This window comes from Xenopus laevis, chromosome 1S, assembly GCF_017654675.1.
Source record: "Xenopus laevis strain J_2021 chromosome 1S, Xenopus_laevis_v10.1, whole genome shotgun sequence".
NCBI lineage: Eukaryota > Metazoa > Chordata > Amphibia > Anura > Pipidae > Xenopus > Xenopus laevis.
The window spans coordinates 26,539,058-26,558,410 of record NC_054372.1 but is presented as its reverse complement, the minus strand read 5'-3'; the positions used below and the strand labels follow the sequence as shown (position 1 = coordinate 26,558,410).

The 19,353-nt window shown below is 39.3% G+C and overlaps 1 protein-coding gene across 6 annotated transcripts in view; it reads left to right on the top strand.

Moving 5' to 3' along the window:
• The window catches only part of atp8a1.S (ATPase, aminophospholipid transporter (APLT), class I, type 8A, member 1 S homeolog), a 149,914-nt gene that overhangs the window by 32,360 nt on the left and 98,201 nt on the right, over window positions 1-19,353 (top strand). For 4 of the 6 annotated variants that reach the window (XM_018243125.2, XM_041579450.1, XM_018243124.2 and 1 more), the window contains exons 6-8: window positions 9,510-9,555; window positions 10,378-10,418; window positions 18,859-18,932. In XM_018243125.2, the coding sequence (XP_018098614.1) occupies window positions 9,510-9,555; window positions 10,378-10,418; window positions 18,859-18,932 (161 nt within the window). Of the gene's footprint in view, window positions 1-9,509; window positions 9,556-10,377; window positions 10,419-17,786; window positions 17,861-18,858; window positions 18,933-19,353 lie in introns of all 6 variants that reach the window. The other 2 variants (XM_041579451.1, XM_041579449.1) reach the window with 1 other exon arrangement.

Below are 19,353 nucleotides of genomic sequence, written 5' to 3'. Positions count from 1 at the left end.
CTTTATTGTACGGCTAACCATAATCTAAAACATTTTTGAAACGTGTACAGGTATGGGATCTGTTATCTGGAAATCTCCTAATTAGTCCCAGAGACTCATTTTATCCAAATAATCCAAATTTTTAGAAGTAGGCTTGAAATGCTGTACATTATGTATTGGGTTTCTGTACCAGCTCAGGGCAACCAAAGTGAAGATATGTACCTCCAAAGTTGCCTTAGCAGCCCCCCATCTTCTGCTGATTCACTGCACATGCTCTGTGCTGCTGTCACTTACTGAGCTTAGGGACCCACTCACAATATACAGTACATATAGAATATAAATGTCATAATATAAGGCTGATTACTAATCAATACAGATAATTACTACATAGCAGCACAGAAACCAGTGCAACTAGCATCAGAATTAATTAATCAGCCCTGTAGTATCGGCGTATATTAAAGGAGAAGGAAACCCTGTAGAAAAAAGCCTGTACCCCCCACCCCACGTAAACTTCCCTCCCTCCTCCCCCCAGGCTAACTGTCGCTCCCCCGGGAAATGCCCCATAGTTTATACTTACCCCTCGTCGCAGATTCTGACAGTGGCCTTCACAGCATCCATCTTCCAGGTCCTCGGTAAGCTGACTGGGAGATTGGCATGTCGGCGCATACGCAGTTGGAGCAATTAGCCAACAACTGCGCATGCGCCGAAAATTGAGGAGGGACCACCTGTGGAAAGTTTAAAATCCTGGATATCTACTATTGACAAGCTGAAACTTTAGGTTGGTGCAATAAGTTCAGTATATAAAATATGGCATTTTTAGCCATGTTCATTTTTAGGGTTTAGTTCTCCTTTATACATGGTTTCCTTTTTTCCTCTGTAATAATAAAACCGTACCTTGTACCTGATCCAAACTAAGATATAATTAATCCTTATTAGAAGCAGAATCATCTTATCAGCTTATTGTGTTTATTTAATGTTTACATGATTTTCTAGTGTACTTTAAGTATGAAGATCCTCATTACGGAAAGACCTGTTATCCAGAAAACCCCAAGTCCTAATCATTCTGCAAAACAGGTCCTATACCTGTGTGTGTGTATGTATGTGTGTGTATGTGTATATATATATATATATATATATATATATTTATATATATATATATATTTGTACAAAATGGAGTGGAGTGCAGACCCGTCCGTGACTTAGTCCAAATAGGACAAATTATATATCAAACAAAAAAGTCCAGACCACTTGCTTAATGAAATAAAAAAGATTTTTACCAAGCAAGAAATTGCAACGTTTCGAAGCTCCCGCTTCTTTATCAAGCATAAATGATTACAATGACATCACATCCTATATAGGGTCATAGGCATAAGTTCCGCCCACACACATATGTAGAATAATTAAACATAACCCCCTGGTATCACATAACATCACCCAGAATGAGCATAATTAAGCATTGCTGGCATAATTCTTATAAACATCAGGTTATGCATCAAGTAAATAGTAACAATTAAGTAACAATATCATATATTGGTTTTCACTCAGATTATCGAAACAATGTAACAAATAGGATATGTATTATCAATCAGTCCCAAAGTTACCCCATCTCATTCAATGGTTGTAACATACTCATATAAACGCATATAAATCATATTCTCTATTGAGTCCCTTTGGATGTAGTGTTTGTAGTGTATGGATCCAAAATTTCTCCCTTTTCTGGAGTTGCTGGAGTCTGTTGCCCCCCCGGCGTGGGGGGGCAACAGACTCCAGCACAAGAAACCTCAAGGTTGCTACCGAATGCCGTGCTGCATGAAAGTGCGCCGGAACAGGTAATTTCAATACCTCCTTTCTAATAGTTGATTTGTGCTGGCTTATCCTGTCACGTATAGGTTGAATGGTCTCCCCTATGTAGGCCAGCCCGCAGGGACATTTCAGCATGTAAACCACATACTCAGTGTCACAAGTGTAATGATCTTGTATTTCGAATTTCCGCCCTGTGTGGGGATGGGTAAAGGCATTTGTACGTATGACGCTAGAACACTGATTGCATCTACCACAAGGGTACATGCCATTTCTCAGGGGTGCTAAAGTCCTCTGCGGGTTGGTCCGAGTGGTACCTAAATCTGCCTTAACAAGTCTGTCCCTCAGATTCCTTGGGCGCTTATACGACAGGAGGGGGGGGTGTTTTAAATTCCAAAATATCAGGATAGGCTTTTTGCAGTAATGGCCAGTGTTTGTAGATAATATGATGTATCTTACGTGCACTTGGGTGATAAGTATGCACAAACGGTATACGTCTTTTTTTGTGACACCTCTGGCACCTTTTCCTGTATAATGGAATCTCGATGAAGCTCTCTAACCCTTGCTACTTCCTGGTTAAGCATTGCATTCGGGTACCCCCTCTGTGTAAATTTAGTTGTCATCTCAGTCAGGCGTTCAGTGAGATTTTCCTCCTCTGAAACTATTCGTTTGACGCGTAATAGTTGTGACCTGGGGAGAGAGGAAATGTTAGCCCTCGGATGTGAGCTATCAAACCGTAATAAATTGTTCTTGTCAGTAGACTTGACATACAAATCGGTATGTAACTGTCTGCCTTTACGGTACACTGTAGTGTCGAGAAATGTAACCCTTTCCTCACTGTGCGTGTATGTGAATTTTATGGTTGGGATGCATGTATTCAATTATGATTTAAATTCCAATAGGGATCCAGCGTCACCCCTCCATACTACCAACAAATCGTCGATATAGCGCCACCATTTCAGGCAATGTCTCTCGAATGATTCATGCGTGTAAACATATGTATCTTCAAAATGGTTCATGAAGATGTTGGCGTAGGTAGGGGCGACGTTGGATCCCATTGCGGTCCCCTGTAGCTGGAGATAAAACTTATCCTGGAACAAGAAATAATTCTTATGTAAGACAACAGATAGAAGCTCCATAAAAAAGTTAACTTGTATAGCATCATACTCTGAGTTCTCCAACACAGAATGGACCGCCGCCATGCCCAACTCGTGGGGGATGGAGGTGTACAGGCTACTTACATCTAAGGCTGCCAATATTATTCTCTCTTCTCCTAGATCTAAGTTCTGTATTGATCTCAAGAAATGGGAAGTGTCCTTTACATATGACTGCCCCAAGGACACAAAGGGTGCCAGTACTTTATCCAAGAATATCGATAAAGGGGATAATATGGAGTTAACCCCTGCTACTATGGGCCGCCCTGGGGGAGATTGCAAATTTTTATGCACTTTAGGTAAAGTGTAGAACACCGGAATACAGGGGAATTCCTGTGTAAGAAAATCCCTAAGACCTTCATTGATAATGCCTAGATCTTGGTAACGTGACAGTATCTCTGATATCAAACCTGTTATCTCTGCAGTCGGATCCCTTTCTAGACATACATAGGTATTACCATCACTTAATTGACCCAGGATTTCCTGTACATAATATTCCTTGTCTAAAATTACTAGGGCTCCCCCCTTGTCAGCAGGTTTGTATATTACTGTATCATCCCCCATGAGTGAAGACAAAGAGTCCCGTTCAGTTACTGACAAATTGTTGTTAAATCGCATAGACCTTAGTCCCTTCGAGTCTTGTATTAAATGGTTAATGTCACGAGCTATAAAGCTGATAACAGTCTCAACCGGATGGTTAGAAGTGGGTGGAAGATATTTGCTCTTCTTATATAGATTAAAGCGTTGCATAGTAAGTGACTCTGTGTGGACCTGAGTCTCTCCACCACCCCTGTCCTTAAACTGTACTTTAAGTCGTAGTAGTCTATAGAACCGCTGCAGGTCTACGTCCAGGGAGAATGTGTCTAATCTAGCAGAGGGACAGAATGATAAACCCTTCTGTAGAACACAAAGTTCCGATTGTGACAGTACCTTCTTAGAGATATTTATCACCAGCGATGTCACTTCCTCTGCGTTGTCCTGTTGGTGGTCCGTGCCTGTCGTGTTTTGCCTGCGGCTGCGGCGTTTGCCTCTGGAATGGCCCCTGCGTGCTCCCCGCTGCTGGAGGGAGCGCTGTCCTCCCCTAAAAAAGAACGAGAGGAGCCAGACGAATCTGTTGTACGCTGGGCAATAGATTCACCTGAACTGCTGCGGCCAATTTCCTGGCGTCTATCCTGGCGTGGTGCACGTACTGCGCGTGCTTGCGTCCTCTGATTGCGGAAGAAAGATGGAGCAACGTAAGGACGTCCCGGTATCCACCGGTACACGCGTCCGTTCGTGTAATCCTCCGCGTCCCTCAGGAATTTGCCTCCCTCGCGGGCCTCAGTTTCCTGTCGGTACTTCCGCACCGATTCGTCCAGCTGGGATTTAATCACAGAGAACTCCTCCTGTCCCGCAATCCCGCAGTCTGTTGCCCCCCCACGCCGGGGGGGCAACAGACTCCAGCAACTCCAGAAAAGGGAGAAATTTTGGATCCATACACTACAAACACTACATCCAAAGGGACTCAATAGAGAATATGATTTATATGCGTTTATATGAGTATGTTACAACCATTGAATGAGATGGGGTAACTTTGGGACTGATTGATAATACATATCCTATTTGTTACATTGTTTCGATAATCTGAGTGAAAACCAATATATGATATTGTTACTTAATTGTTACTATTTACTTGATGCATAACCTGATGTTTATAAGAATTATGCCAGCAATGCTTAATTATGCTCATTCTGGGTGATGTTATGTGATACCAGGGGGTTATGTTTAATTATTCTACATATGTGTGTGGGCGGAACTTATGCCTATGACCCTATATAGGATGTGATGTCATTGTAATCATTTATGCTTGATAAAGAAGCGGGAGCTTCGAAACGTTGCAATTTCTTGCTTGGTAAAAATCTTTTTTATTTCATTAAGCAAGTGGTCTGGACTTTTTTGTTTGATATATAATTTGTCCTATTTGGACTAAGTCACGGACGGGTCTGCACTCCACTCCATTTTGTACAAATATATTATATTTTGAGTGTTGAGTTGTGACCGATGTCCCAAACTACCCCCTTATCGAGTACCCAGGCGGATGTATTTGCCTTCACAGAGTTGGAGGCGGCGAGTATAGCAACTCTAGCGAGGGGCTCGAGGGAGTTTCTGCACACGTCTCACCCTGAGGCACGAAGCCGAGATTTGGAGCGGTTAACCAAAAAATCCATAACTTTGGAACTACATGGCTGCACTTTGGCAGAATACCATCGCCTGAAACGGATTCCAAGGGGTTTGAGAGTGCACCTTCGACCTACTCTGTTCTCCGAAAACCTGGAGTTTTGCAGGAAATTTGAAGGTATACTGAATAAGTGCTCACTGGACATTATTACACTTACTATTGAATATATACAGAAGGAATTGATTACCGTATCGGAGCAAGTGAATGCACTTGAGACACAGCTAACACAGACTGCGGGACAGGAGGAGTTCTCTGTGATTAAATCCCAGCTGGACGAATCGGTGCGGAAGTACCGACAGGAAACTGAGGCCCGCAAGAGAGGCAAATTCCTGAGGGACGCGGAGGATTACACGAACGGACGCGTGTACCGGTGGATACCAGGACGTCCTTACGTTGCTCCATCTTTCTTCCGCAATCAGAGGACGCAAGCACGCGCAGTACGTGCACCACGCCAGGATAGACGCCAGGAAATTGGGCACAGCAGTTCAGGTGAATCTATTGCCCAGCGTACAACAGATTCGTCCGGCTCCTCTCGTTCTTTTTTAGGGGAGGACAGCGCTCCCTCCAGCAGCGGGGAGCACGCAGGGGCCATTCCAGAGGCAAACGCCGCAGCCGCAGGCAAAACACGACAGGCACGGACCACCAACAGGACAACGCAGAGGAAGTGACATCGCTGGTGATAAATATCTCTAAGAAGGTACTGTCACAATCGGAACTTTGTGTTCTACAGAAGGGTTTATCATTCTGTCCCTCTGCTAGATTAGACACATTCTCCCTGGACGTAGACCTGCAGCGGTTCTATAGACTACTACGACTTAAAGTACAGTTTAAGGACAGGGGTGGTGGAGAGACTCAGGTCCACACAGAGTCACTTACTATGCAACGCTTTAATCTATATAAGAAGAGCAAATATCTTCCACCCACTTCTAACCATCCGGTTGAGACTGTTATCAGCTTTATAGCTCGTGACATTAACCATTTAATACAAGACTCGAAGGGACTAAGGTCTATGCGATTTAACAACAATTTGTCAGTAACTGAACGGGACTCTTTGTCTTCACTCATGGGGGATGATACAGTAATATACAAACCTGCTGACAAGGGGGAAGCCCTAGTAATTTTAGACAAGGAATATTATGTACAGGAAATCCTGGGTCAATTAAGTGATGGTAATACCTATGTATGTCTAGAAAGGGATCCGACTGCAGAGATAACAGGTTTGATATCAGAGATACTGTCACGTTACCAAGATCTAGGCATTATCAATGAAGGTCTTAGGGATTTTCTTACACAGGAATTCCCCTGTATTCCGGTGTTCTACACTTTACCTAAAGTGCATAAAAATTTGCAATCTCCCCCAGGGCGGCCCATAGTAGCAGGGGTTAACTCCATATTATCCCCTTTATCGATATTCTTGGATAAAGTACTGGCACCCTTTGTGTCCTTGGGGCAGTCATATGTAAAGGACACTTCCCATTTCTTGAGATCAATACAGAACTTAGATCTAGGAGAAGAGAGAATAATATTGGCAGCCTTAGATGTAAGTAGCCTGTACACCTCCATCCCCCACGAGTTGGGCATGGCGGCGGTCCATTCTGTGTTGGAGAACTCAGAGTATGATGCTATACAAGTTAACTTTTTTATGGAGCTTCTATCTGTTGTCTTACATAAGAATTATTTCTTGTTCCAGGATAAGTTTTATCTCCAGCTACAGGGGACCGCAATGGGATCCAACGTCGCCCCTACCTACGCCAACATCTTCATGAACCATTTTGAAGATACATATGTTTACACGCATGAATCATTCGAGAGACATTGCCTGAAATGGTGGCGCTATATCGACGATTTGTTGGTAGTATGGAGGGGTGACGCTGGATCCCTATTGGAATTTAAATCATACTTGAATACATGCATCCCAACCATAAAATTCACATACACGCACAGTGAGGAAAGGGTTACATTTCTCGACACTACAGTGTACCGTAAAGGCAGACAGTTACATACCGATTTGTATGTCAAGTCTACTGACAAGAACAATTTATTACGGTTTGATAGCTCACATCCGAGGGCTAACATTTCCTCTCTCCCCAGGTCACAACTATTACGCGTCAAACGAATAGTTTCAGAGGAGGAAAATCTCACTGAACGCCTGACTGAGATGACAACTAAATTTACACAGAGGGGGTACCCGAATGCAATGCTTAACCAGGAAGTAGCAAGGGTTAGAGAGCTTCATCGAGATTCCATTATACAGGAAAAGGTGCCAGAGGTGTCACAAAAAAGACGTATACCGTTTGTGCATACTTATCACCCAAGTGCACGTAAGATACATCATATTATCTACAAACACTGGCCATTACTGCAAAAAGCCTATCCTGATATTTTGGAATTTAAAACACCCCCCCTCCTGTCATATAAGCGCCCAAGGAATCTGAGGGACAGACTTGTTAAGGCAGATTTAGGTACCACTCGGACCAACCCGCAGAGGACTTTAGCACCCCTGAGAAATGGCATGTACCCTTGTGGTAGATGCAATCAGTGTTCTAGCGTCATACGTACAAATGCCTTTACCCATCCCCACACAGGGCGGAAATTCGAAATACAAGATCATTACACTTGTGACACTGAGTATGTGGTTTACATGCTGAAATGTCCCTGCGGGCTGGCCTACATAGGGGAGACCATTCAACCTATACGTGACAGGATAAGCCAGCACAAATCAACTATTAGAAAGGAGGTATTGAAATTACCTGTTCCGGCGCACTTTCATGCAGCACGGCATTCGGTAGCAACCTTGAGGTTTCTTGTGCTGGAGTCTGTTGCCCCCCCACGCCGGGGGGGCAACAGACTCCAGCAACTCCAGAAAAGGGAGAAATTTTGGATCCATACACTACAAACACTACATCCAAAGGGACTCAATAGAGAATATGATTTATATGCGTTTATATGAGTATGTTACAACCATTGAATGAGATGGGGTAACTTTGGGACTGATTGATAATACATATCCTATTTGTTACATTGTTTTGATAATCTGAGTGAAAACCAATATATGATATTGTTACTTAATTGTTACTATTTACTTGATGCATAACCTGATGTTTATAAGAATTATGCCAGCAATGCTTAATTATGCTCATTCTGGGTGATGTTATGTGATACCAGGGGGTTATGTTTAATTATTCTACATATGTGTGTGGGCGTAACTTATGCCTATGACCCTATATAGGATGTGATGTCATTGTAATCATTTATGCTTGATAAAGAAGCGGGAGCTTCGAAACGTTGCAATTTCTTGCTTGGTAAAAATCTTTTTTATTTCATTAAGCAAGTGGTCTGGACTTTTTTGTTTGATATATATATATATATATATATATATATATATATATATAGTGAATAAAGTACCCCCTCTTGTAAAATATAAGGATATTATAAGTTACCGAGGAGTTTCATGACCATGTTTTTATACAGGTCATGGAACTCGGAGGTAACTTCTAATATCCTCATATTTTGCAACTGGGGGTACTTTATTTATTATAATACACACATTTCAATGAGCCATGTGCTACAAATGACAACAGAACTCACCGTTTATAACTGATGACATCAGAACTCACCATTTATAAAGATATAATTTACAGGATATTCATGGCTTTGTGTGTATGTGTGTGTGTGTGTGTGTATATATATATATATATATATATATATGTATGTATATATATATATATATATATATATATATATATATATATATATATATATATATATATATATATATATATATATATATATATATACACACACACATACATACACAGTGTCCAGAGTGCATGCACCCTTATACCCTATATAATTTTTTTTTTATTTACTCATTGTACAGAAGACCAATGTTTTAGTCCTCAAGATTAAGGATAAAAACACAAATATATCACCTTATTCCTAGACCCTTCTCTACCAACAAATACATCATATGCGTACCAGGAAAATTAATTTTTATCTTAAATGTATCTACTTTATTAAGTACTTTATTTGCAATTGCCAGACTTCATGTATATATTTTTTTAATGCTTTATATTTACAGTATTGCATATTTACAGTTTTTTTTATATTTATTGCTGTTGACTAAATAGTAGCTTGGCCACCTCACTTTTTAATTGAACGAATACAATTATTTTTCTTATTAGCAAGAGAGAACAATAGAGAACAATAGAGAACATGGCAGTTTTGCATATGATTTTGTATCTGTGTAGAACTTCAGAAAATATATGTGCTATACATCAACAGGGGGTTGGTCTCTTGTGTGTGCTTTGCATTTACTGTCAGAATTTACATCCGCTCTTCCATTTTTGTTTTGACAGAAAAGACATCAAGCTGATAATTTTGTAAACAAGAAGAAAACTCAAGGTAAGCTTCCTCTCGCTTGTTTCCATTGCAGGATTATGTGTATCACTTTTAATAGGTGTCTGTTTCAAGAAAGGAATGGCTGGCAGCTCACATTAGGCGCTCAGGGCAAAGACATGTACTCTGGAGAGTGACTCTACAAAATAAGCTGTTTCTACCTAGCAATTAATGTTATAGCTACAACAGAAGATTGCTGTTTTTGCCCTGTTTAAAATTAAGTTGTAAAAGATTGTTAAAGGTACAGTCAACAGCTCTGTGCATGGTAAGATACAGATGTCCTCCTGGAAGGGTTTTCATCTGGGTTCCACCAAGATGGCCTTCCTGCTTCTGTCGTTTTTGGAGAGGTTCAATTCACTTATGTGAGCATAGAGATAAGAGGACTATTGGTGTAATTGTAACTTACCAAACATAGGGCTCCTAGTCTCTAATATCATACAACAGCTCTGTGCCTTAAAAAAAACATTCTACCTGACTATGCAAAGCTTTATTTATAATTGCAATAACATTCTTGCTTTGTTGTTTAGGTATTGTATTGTGGTGCAAATAAAAACATTTAAAAAAAAAAAATTCTAAATTTTAACTTGGGCTTTAGTTCATCCTATGAAGTCATGACTTTGACCTTATTTTCATTTAAGCATACTGTTTAACATATAGGCATAGGTTGGTAGTGTTTCTCCCCCATACAGTTATGAAGAGTAGCTGAGCCACTTGCTTGTGGATACTTCTGGTGAATGTCCCTGTTGCAATTTGGTTAGCATGATACAATATCTGACTGTCCACTTGTTAAAGATGGAACAATTTTTAACAGTATTCTTTTTCTTTCAGTATTGCGAAATGGTGCTTGGGAGATTGTGCACTGGGAAAAGGTACATTTTGTGCATGTTTTATTTAAAAACACTTTTGTAATAAAAAGTTTATTGGGGTTTAGTTTTGTTTTCTTTTGTAGTTACTGAGTTTATATTTTCCCAGCTGGAAGGTAAAGCGAGACTGAGTCAATATAAACCTGATGCTTGATAGTACAAATTGGATTGAAAATTAGGGAGGTGTTCATTAGAAAGAAATTATTAAATAAAAATCTCTTTCCCTGCATATTATTACTATTCTCATTCTACCAATTTCCAACCTGTAACTGAACAAAATGCTATATAAAAACAGGTTGACTATGAAATTTGTTTTATTATTATATTATTTTTCACCAAATAAGGATTCTGCATTGATGAAGAACAAGGAAATATAAATCAAAATTATAAGGTTCTTTTACATTTGAAAATAGCTTTGTGTGTTTTTTTCTTCGCTGGAGCCCTATAGCTATTAATCTGTAAATACCATAAAATAAGCAGCATTGTGAACTGCAAGTACTTATTTGGCATCAAACTCCTGTAGTGCTTATGAAACCATTTGATAAAGTGAACATGATTGTATAATGGGATTCATTGTCAGAGCTGACAATTTTCAAGCATCTCTGGCTGCTGTATGAAAATATTGATTTTTTTTCCAATACATAACTGAGTAAAACAGGCATTTTTATAGTTTTTCGCTGGCAAAAATGCAGTGTCTATGTTTAACAACTGTTAAGTTAAATATATGTTTTATAACAGCATGGTACTACGTAGAGCTAGTAATATAATTTAAATTATAATAATAATAATTAATAATTGAATCAAGGTGCTGAGATTAGCTTTTTATAGTGATACATACCATAACTAGGGTGACTGATTCAAGAGAATATCAAACTGTTGCACATCTTATGCCTTTTGTTTTTAAATGTGTATGTTGACCGAGTAGAACCAAAGTGGGATTATAATGCCTTCTTTATATTCTCACCCGGTCTATGTGGATTTCTGCCCACTGCCCAAAAACACAGGGAGGTTAATGATAAAATGGGATCATAGTGTTAGAATGTGACTGTAAACTCCATTGGGACAGTGACTAAAGACACATAATCTCTGCGATGTCGTTTCAAGCTATATACTGTAAATAAGAGGAAGTTATTAATATCATTATTGACAAATATCCATTAATGGAAGTTTATTTCTTAATTTTATAATCAATAATGTTTGTTTTATTTCCTGGAATTTTAAGGCGCACGTGTTTCTTTCAGTGGTGTTCTTGCATTCCTTAGTGTTTATTTCTGAAGATGAGAGTGTTAGGAGACGAACTGAGAAAGGGAAACTAATAGTAATGCAGTTATGTTAATGGTAGAATGTTCTAAATCTTTAATGTGTTCACTAAGTGGAAGTAATTGATCGTAATGACAAATAACTATATAATCCCTTTTCTTTGCATGGTTGGATTCCTTTTCTGTTCTCTTCATTTAAAGAACAGCCAACAAATGTATCTTAGTTTATCATTCTTATCTTCAAGGGCGTAACTATAGAGGAAGCAGACCCTGCGGTTGCAGGGGGGCCCAGGAATGTAGGGGGCCCAGTGAGACCCTAATTAATTGGCAATTTTAATATATCTTGGTAAAATAGGCCAATTTATAAATATTTTGGGGCCCTAAATTGAATTTGCTATTGGGCCCAGTAACAACTAGTTACGCCACTGCTTATCTTCTACACTGCACTTTCCCCCACACAAAATTGCCTAATTTATTATATTTTTAAACAAGGAAAGGCAATATATAAAGGGCATCAAATGCTATAAAATGTTATGCATATATGTATGCCATTCATATTGCTACTAAAGGATCTTTAAAACCAAAAAGTAAAAATATTTTATTCACATTAAAAAGCTATTTCTGTCTAGCAGTAGCAAATACATTTTTGTGGCAGCAAAAGTAAATAAATTATGAATGTTGGAGTAAGAGAAAATAAAGAAAATAGCTAGAATGTTAATAGTGAAGAAACTGAAAAGGGAAAAATGAGTAGAAGTAATAGAAAAGAAGTTGAGATTACAAAACTAGTAAGCAATGAAAACAAATGGGGGTCAGATGAGGGCAGCAACAAAGAAAGACACAGGAAAACCACTTCTATCTGTCTTCTTGCTGAATAAATACAAAGAGTGCTTGCTATGGATGAGGATGTAATTAAAAACCATTTGTGGCTACAAAAAGTGGAGTGGTTCTTTAGCTGAAACTTGGCCCTCTGGCCAAAATATGCCCTCTCCTCTTTTCTAGGAAATTGGTCAGCACTACCCTCAACAATCTCTTCCAGCCATGTAATAATCTTTTCCTATAAACACTTATAAAAAGTTAAAGGAGAAGGAAAGGTTAAAACTAAGTAAGCCTTATCAGAAAGGTCCATCTAAATATACCAGTAAACCCCCAAAGTAATGTTGCTCTGAGTCCCCTGTCAAAAGAAACACTGCATTTCTTTCCTTCTATTGTGTACACATGGGCTTCTGTATCAGACTTCCTGCCTTCAGCTTAAACCTCATTGCCCTGGGCAAGAGCATGCTCAGTTTGCTCCTCTCCCTCCCCCCTCCTCCCTTCTCTACTGTAATCTGAGCCCAGAGCAGGGAGAGACTCAGGCAGGAAGTGATGTCACACCACATTAATACTGCAGCTCCTATTCTAAACAAACAGAGAGTTTCTAGAGCTTTTTACTCAGGTATGGTAAAACATTCTACAAAATAAATATAGCATTCTAGCCTGCACTATTGCAGCTAATCTATTGGCAATAAAATGCCTCCGTAGCTTTCCTTCTCCTTTAAGAGGACTTGCCTAGGACTCAGCTGGCAAATTGCAAAGGCTCAGCCCACCCTTTTAATTGCAGGTTACAGCCACATTGAAACTAAGCAGTCGTCTGCGTGACTCTTTCTTGTTTATCCTTGAGCAGCAGCATTTCCCTGCTGAACTGAACTTTATTATGAGTAAATATCTGTTTAGATGATGGAAACTGTCTTTGTATTCTGTGGTCTCCATAGAATAATAATGTCCATAGTTCAATAATGTCAGATCTGGTGATTGTATAGGCCATGCAAGATATTTGACTTTATCTTGTTTATGGAAGAATATAGACATATCTTGAGGAAAGTGTTACCATGGAATGTGTCTGGTTCTGTAAACTGACCTAATTTATTGACCATAATATACATAAATACATGTGAGCCATCATTTAACCTTATGATTCCCACAAGTTGGCCACCTCTGCAAATGGTATGCAAGGGCTCAGTTATGAAAAAAGGTGGCCGTGGTGGTGTTTAAAGGAGAAGAAAAGGTTAAATCACCCGGGGGGGGTCTTGGTCACCCCCCGTAATTATAATCATTTACCTGATATAATGAAAACTGCACTGGTCCAGGGTACTTTTCAGCGAGCAATGTAGAACCAACTTCACCAATTATAGAGCACAGGCAAGTCTCGGCCATGAATTTAGCTAAAGAATATGGTACTGGATAGGCGTAAAGTGACAGCTATGATCACAGATCACTTCCAACTTTTAAAGGGGATCTGGGCGCATATAACATATTGATGAGATTTTCACTTATAAATACATTTCACACCTCTTGCCACAAAAAGGCTAATTTGAACAGGGGTGAGGGAACCCAGCAAGGAAAGTGAGTTGTAATTTTCCCCTTTCCTTTTGTGAGTTCTTTAGTTTGTTAACACATGCAGGGTTTCCTTAAAGGAGAAGGAAAGTCAAAAAAGAAATAGCCTTCTAAACAAAGTCTCGTGGACAAAGAAATCACTGACCGTTTTTAAATATCTCTCTGTGGTATCATGTAGAAGCAGTTACGCTGTCTGAACACTGCAGGCTGTGAGTTGGGTGACGTCACTCTTTTTTCAGGCTCTTGCTCCCTGCTGCCCGAGGCAGCCTTGAGGCGCATTGCGTATAATTCAGTTCTTATGCGCATGTACTGGGGAGCTGCCTACGATGACGCGCATGCAAATCAATATTTGCGCATGTCATCATTGACCCTTCTGCCCACGCCCCCCAGTCAATCAGATTCTCAGCGTCAGGGAGCTAAGGAGAGACACGGGAACTATTTTTAATTACATTTGGGACTGCAAATAGTCGGCAACAAGCAAGCGCTTGCGGTGCGCAGCGAGTGGGGAATACATTTATATGCGGCAGGTTAAGGAAAGGTGAGGCACATATGCCATGATTATTACATCGCTTTTTTTTCCGCGCATGCGGCAGTAAGGTGAAAGAAGAATAGGAAACATGGCGCCTGCGTGTCTCATTTTACGAGCAGAAGAAGCAAATGGATTCTACATGATAGGATTAACATATGTGAGTTATAAACATAGCAATCTAGTAGGTCTTGGGGAGTAGATTACAGGGAAATAGGTATTAACTTTTGCCTTTCCTTCTCCTTTAATGACAAAAGGCTCAATCAATCATAAATCACCTCCTAAGAATCAGTGTGATTAATGGGATTGTGGCACTAATTTATTGTTTTGGGCTACATGTGTTAGTAGAACTTTGACCCTAGTGGACAAATATTCACCATTGTCACATGAATCAAAATGTGAATCTGCATGCAATGTGTCGGACGAGATTTTCTCACCGCTATGATAATCAAAAACATATTGAATGAAATGCATGGTTAGACTGGTGTTTTATCAGACAACTGAAGTATGATGGCAGCTGCTAAACCAAAGTCAAAATTAAGGAATTGGACCAAGATATTCTTTATACTATTGCCTTTTGCTGCAGTAGAAAGGGAGCAAAATTACTGGAGCACAGCACAGTGGGGCAATAGAAGCAGACAATCCTGTACTCCTATCGGGTTTCATATTTACAGGTTTTACTGGTTCAGAGGGAAAGTAAAAAAAACAATAAAAGGAATTACATGTAGTCAATAACTGAATTCCTGTCACGAGGGCAACAGTTTCAACAATGATTTCTATGCAGCAAGTTATTTAAGTTCATAGGGGATGTTGCATTTAGTAATTCTGGTAATCTGCCAAGGCTTTCCTCCCATATACAGATACGACTTGCATAACATGAATTTGTTTAGTCGTGCCACTCACTTTATATGCTTGTACAGGTATAGGATCTGTTATCCGGAAACCTGTTATCCAGAAAGCTCCGAATTAGAGAAAGGTTGTGTCCCATAGACTCCGTTTTAATTAAATAATCCAAATTGATAAAAATGATTTTCTGTAATAATAAAACAGTGCCTTGTGTTTGATCCAAACTAAGATATAACTAATCCGTATTGGAAGTAGAATAAGATTATTGAGTTTATTTAAAGTTCACATGATTTTCTAGTAGACTTAGGGGGCAAATTTACTTACCCGTGAAAATTCGCCAGTGCTGGTTTCGCGCACATCGCAACATTTCGCCGGGCATAAACTCGCCTGGACAACGCTAATTAACAAAGATCAGAAGTTGCGCACAGGGTACTGAAAACTTGCGAAGTTGCGCTAGAGAAAATACGGTCTGCAGTTAGAAGTTACGCTAGCGTTGGCCAATTTCCATACGGCGTGCAGTTAAAGTACAATGGCCGTATACATTACACTACACAAGGCCAGGGAACCTTAATAAAATTATAAAGAGTTGTTATAATGCCCTACACATGTGCCCACAGTATAGTTTACGTGCCATATGTTATCAAATGTAGGGGGGAAGGAAAGTACCCAAAAAAATGTACGACCTATCACCCTGTAAAAAGGACGTAGAAAAAATTGCAAATTCTTTTGGACCAAGTCCTATCTACTCTATTGCACTTCGCCTGAGGTGGTGAAGGCAAGTCTGGCGATAGAGCGAAAATACACCTGGCGTTAGGAGTGCGAAGTTTCGCTAGAGTCTATCTCCTTCGCTAGTAAAATTACACCAGCGACCATTAGTAAATCGGTGAAGTGCCGAAATGACGTCACGCTGGCGAATTTTCACCAGCGTTAGTCACTTTGCCCTTTAGTAAATTTGCCCCTTGGTATGAAGATCCAAATACAGAAAGATCCGTTATCCGGAAAACCCCAGGTTCCCGAGCATTCTGGATAACAGGTCCCATACCTGTAAAACCATAACAACACTGACAATGTAGTTAAGTGATTTAAAAAATAAATAAATAAAAAAGTCCTCTGCCACTGATACATAAGATATGCATACAGGCTGCCAGACACTTGAGAAAGGGTCCATGTGATCCGAAAAATGTCTTGTAATAAAAAGTAGCAGCACAGTTCTGTATGGCTCCCTTTGTGGTTTCTACTTCAGGCTGTCAGACACTGTTTCCATATAGCAGGACCTAACACTATTTTCTTAATTGGCATGTTTATAAAAAAAAATCATCCTATTTCTAATGGAGAGGTCATCTTTGTGTGATTTTCTGTGCTCCACTCCCTTGTATTCTTTCTGCTGGTTTAATATTAAATCTTTTTTTTTCCCTATGGTGACCTCACAGAACAAGGCAATGTAAGAACTGCTTCATCTGTACTGTTTAATAGTGTTTCTAGTATTGTGTGCTGCATGAGCTATATTATTGGGCTTATGTAACACACAACACAGTCTGACTCAACCCTATCAGAGGCAAAACTTGGCAGTGGTTTAAGGCTAATATCATCAATCACCTATTTACAGTTGCCTATCATCTTTAGGACCACTTTTTCTACTGAGTAGGATGAGTGGATTTAAACCAACTAAACACATCTGCTCCAGATGTTTTACTACACCAAGAAACCCCTGCCTTTTTGGGTCCTTATGGAAGAAGTTAATTAGGAGATGAAGGCTAGAAGAACCCTTGAAACCTTGCCTTAAAGGAACAGTTCAGTGTAAAAATAAAAACTGGCTAAATAGACAGGCTGTGCAAAATAAAAAATGTTTCTAAAAGAGTTAGTTAGCCAAACATGTAATGAATAAAGGCTGGAGTGACTGGATGTCTAACATAATAGCCAGAACACTACTTCCAAAAAAATCGTGAAAATCTGATTTTTTCCCACAAAGCAAATTTTCGGCAAAATGTAATAATAAATAAAAATACCAAAGCGAATTTGATCGGAGTTTGTAGCAGAAAATATTGATGTAAATTCGTACTTTGATAAATAACCCCCATAATGTTAGTAATCAGAATGAGAAAGCAGGGTTTTTCTGGAGAAAAGTAAAGAATCTTTGTGCCATTGTGAAAGTAATGAGAACATTTTTTTGCCTCCATCATCCTCCAGAATGAAACCCAAAGGTTACCATATGTTTTAGCAATTGGCGCACTATATGTTTGCCATGAAATGTAACACTCTTATTTAGCAGAAAGGCAGCATAAACTGCAGCATTATAGTGATGAATGTTGGAATGTATACATATTTAAAGGTTTGTATTTACAGATTATTAACCAGTTCCCAGTTTTCTTGCAGACAGAGGTTGGAGATATAGTTAAAATAAGTGGCACAGAATATATACCTGCTGACATTATACTTCTCTCATCAAGGTAGAGATGCCTATTGCTGCAAGCTGTTTAAAGTCTGGTTTCTCTACCCTGCAATGCAGAGGCCTCCATCCTGCCACTCTCCATCTGTTGGTGAACTCACAGGATGCTAGATGTTCAACAGCAGCTGGAAGAATGACGTTTGGAGACCCATACTGTAATATTATTTGTCCCAAGGAAATAAGGGTGGAGCTGATTGGTATATAATTTGAAGCCAAAACTTCAAGTTAACATTTAACACGAACACAATGCTGTGTCATATTTGCAGCACAATAAATAATTTCACAATTTGTTTAGATATTCCTCATAAGGGCACCTGCATCCTTCTTGATGCTGTTTACTCCAAGAATCCCACAGAGAGACAAAAGTAATGGGGGACTAGGAGTAGTAGATAACATCTAGAGATCAGGGGGTACTAGATATCATTTGGACAACAGAAGGTAGCTCATATCTGCTCTTCCAGCTGTTATTACATTGAAAACCAAAGTTCATCACTATTTCCTTGAAAGATATTAACTCCACCCACATGGTAATGCACATTTTCACTATCTATTTTAGCATCAGGTTTCTACTGGCCTTGTCAGCATCATTTTAAAGAGAATGGATACCAATTAAAGTTACATATCAACAATACATTTAGCTTACGTGCTTTAAAAACCCACACCATTATTTTCAGCAGTTTTATTGGAACATATTACCTGACCATTAAAGATTTATTTTTTATCATTTGTGAACAGCAAGCGAGGCAAGCCATACTCCTCATTTGCTCATTATATATTTATATGCCTCAACTAAATCTGATAGAATCCTTAGTATGTCCAACATCATATAGTCACATTCTTATGGCCTGATTAAAAATAGATCTTGAAAATTGCAGTTAATGCATTATGAATCTGTTTTTTACCTTTGTACTTAATCTCTACATTTATGTCTGTCCATTTCTGTTTCTCTTATGTGTCATGTTTTTTTTTTCCTGATCATTGTCACATTGGGATATATAGGTGTCTGTAGGGGAAATAGTGAAAGTGACCAATGGGGAGCATCTCCCAGCTGATCTCATCAGTCTGTCATCAAGGTCAGAAAACTGGTTGTGAAGGACATGTGCAAGTGGGATCCTCTTATTAAAAAAATAGATGTTTAAATCCTGTCTGCAATGGGGAATAAAGTCTTGACTTAAGGAATACTAATGAGCAAAAGTTTTACTATCCTCTTATAGGAAATAATTGTACTAAAGGACTATACAGACTGCTTCTCTTCATCTGCTCTTCATCTACTTTCTTTGGCTTTTAGGGGCTCCTGGGTGTTGTAGCTTAACCACCAATATAGGGAGGCAGATTGGAATGGCAGTACCTATTATATATACAGCATAAATACATATACATGGCATACATAACCTAAAAACATGCATATATACGACCAGTTTTAGCTAAATTCGAGTTCGAGGGGAAAAAACATGGACGGAGGAAAAAAAACGGCGACTAAACTTTTGCGACTTT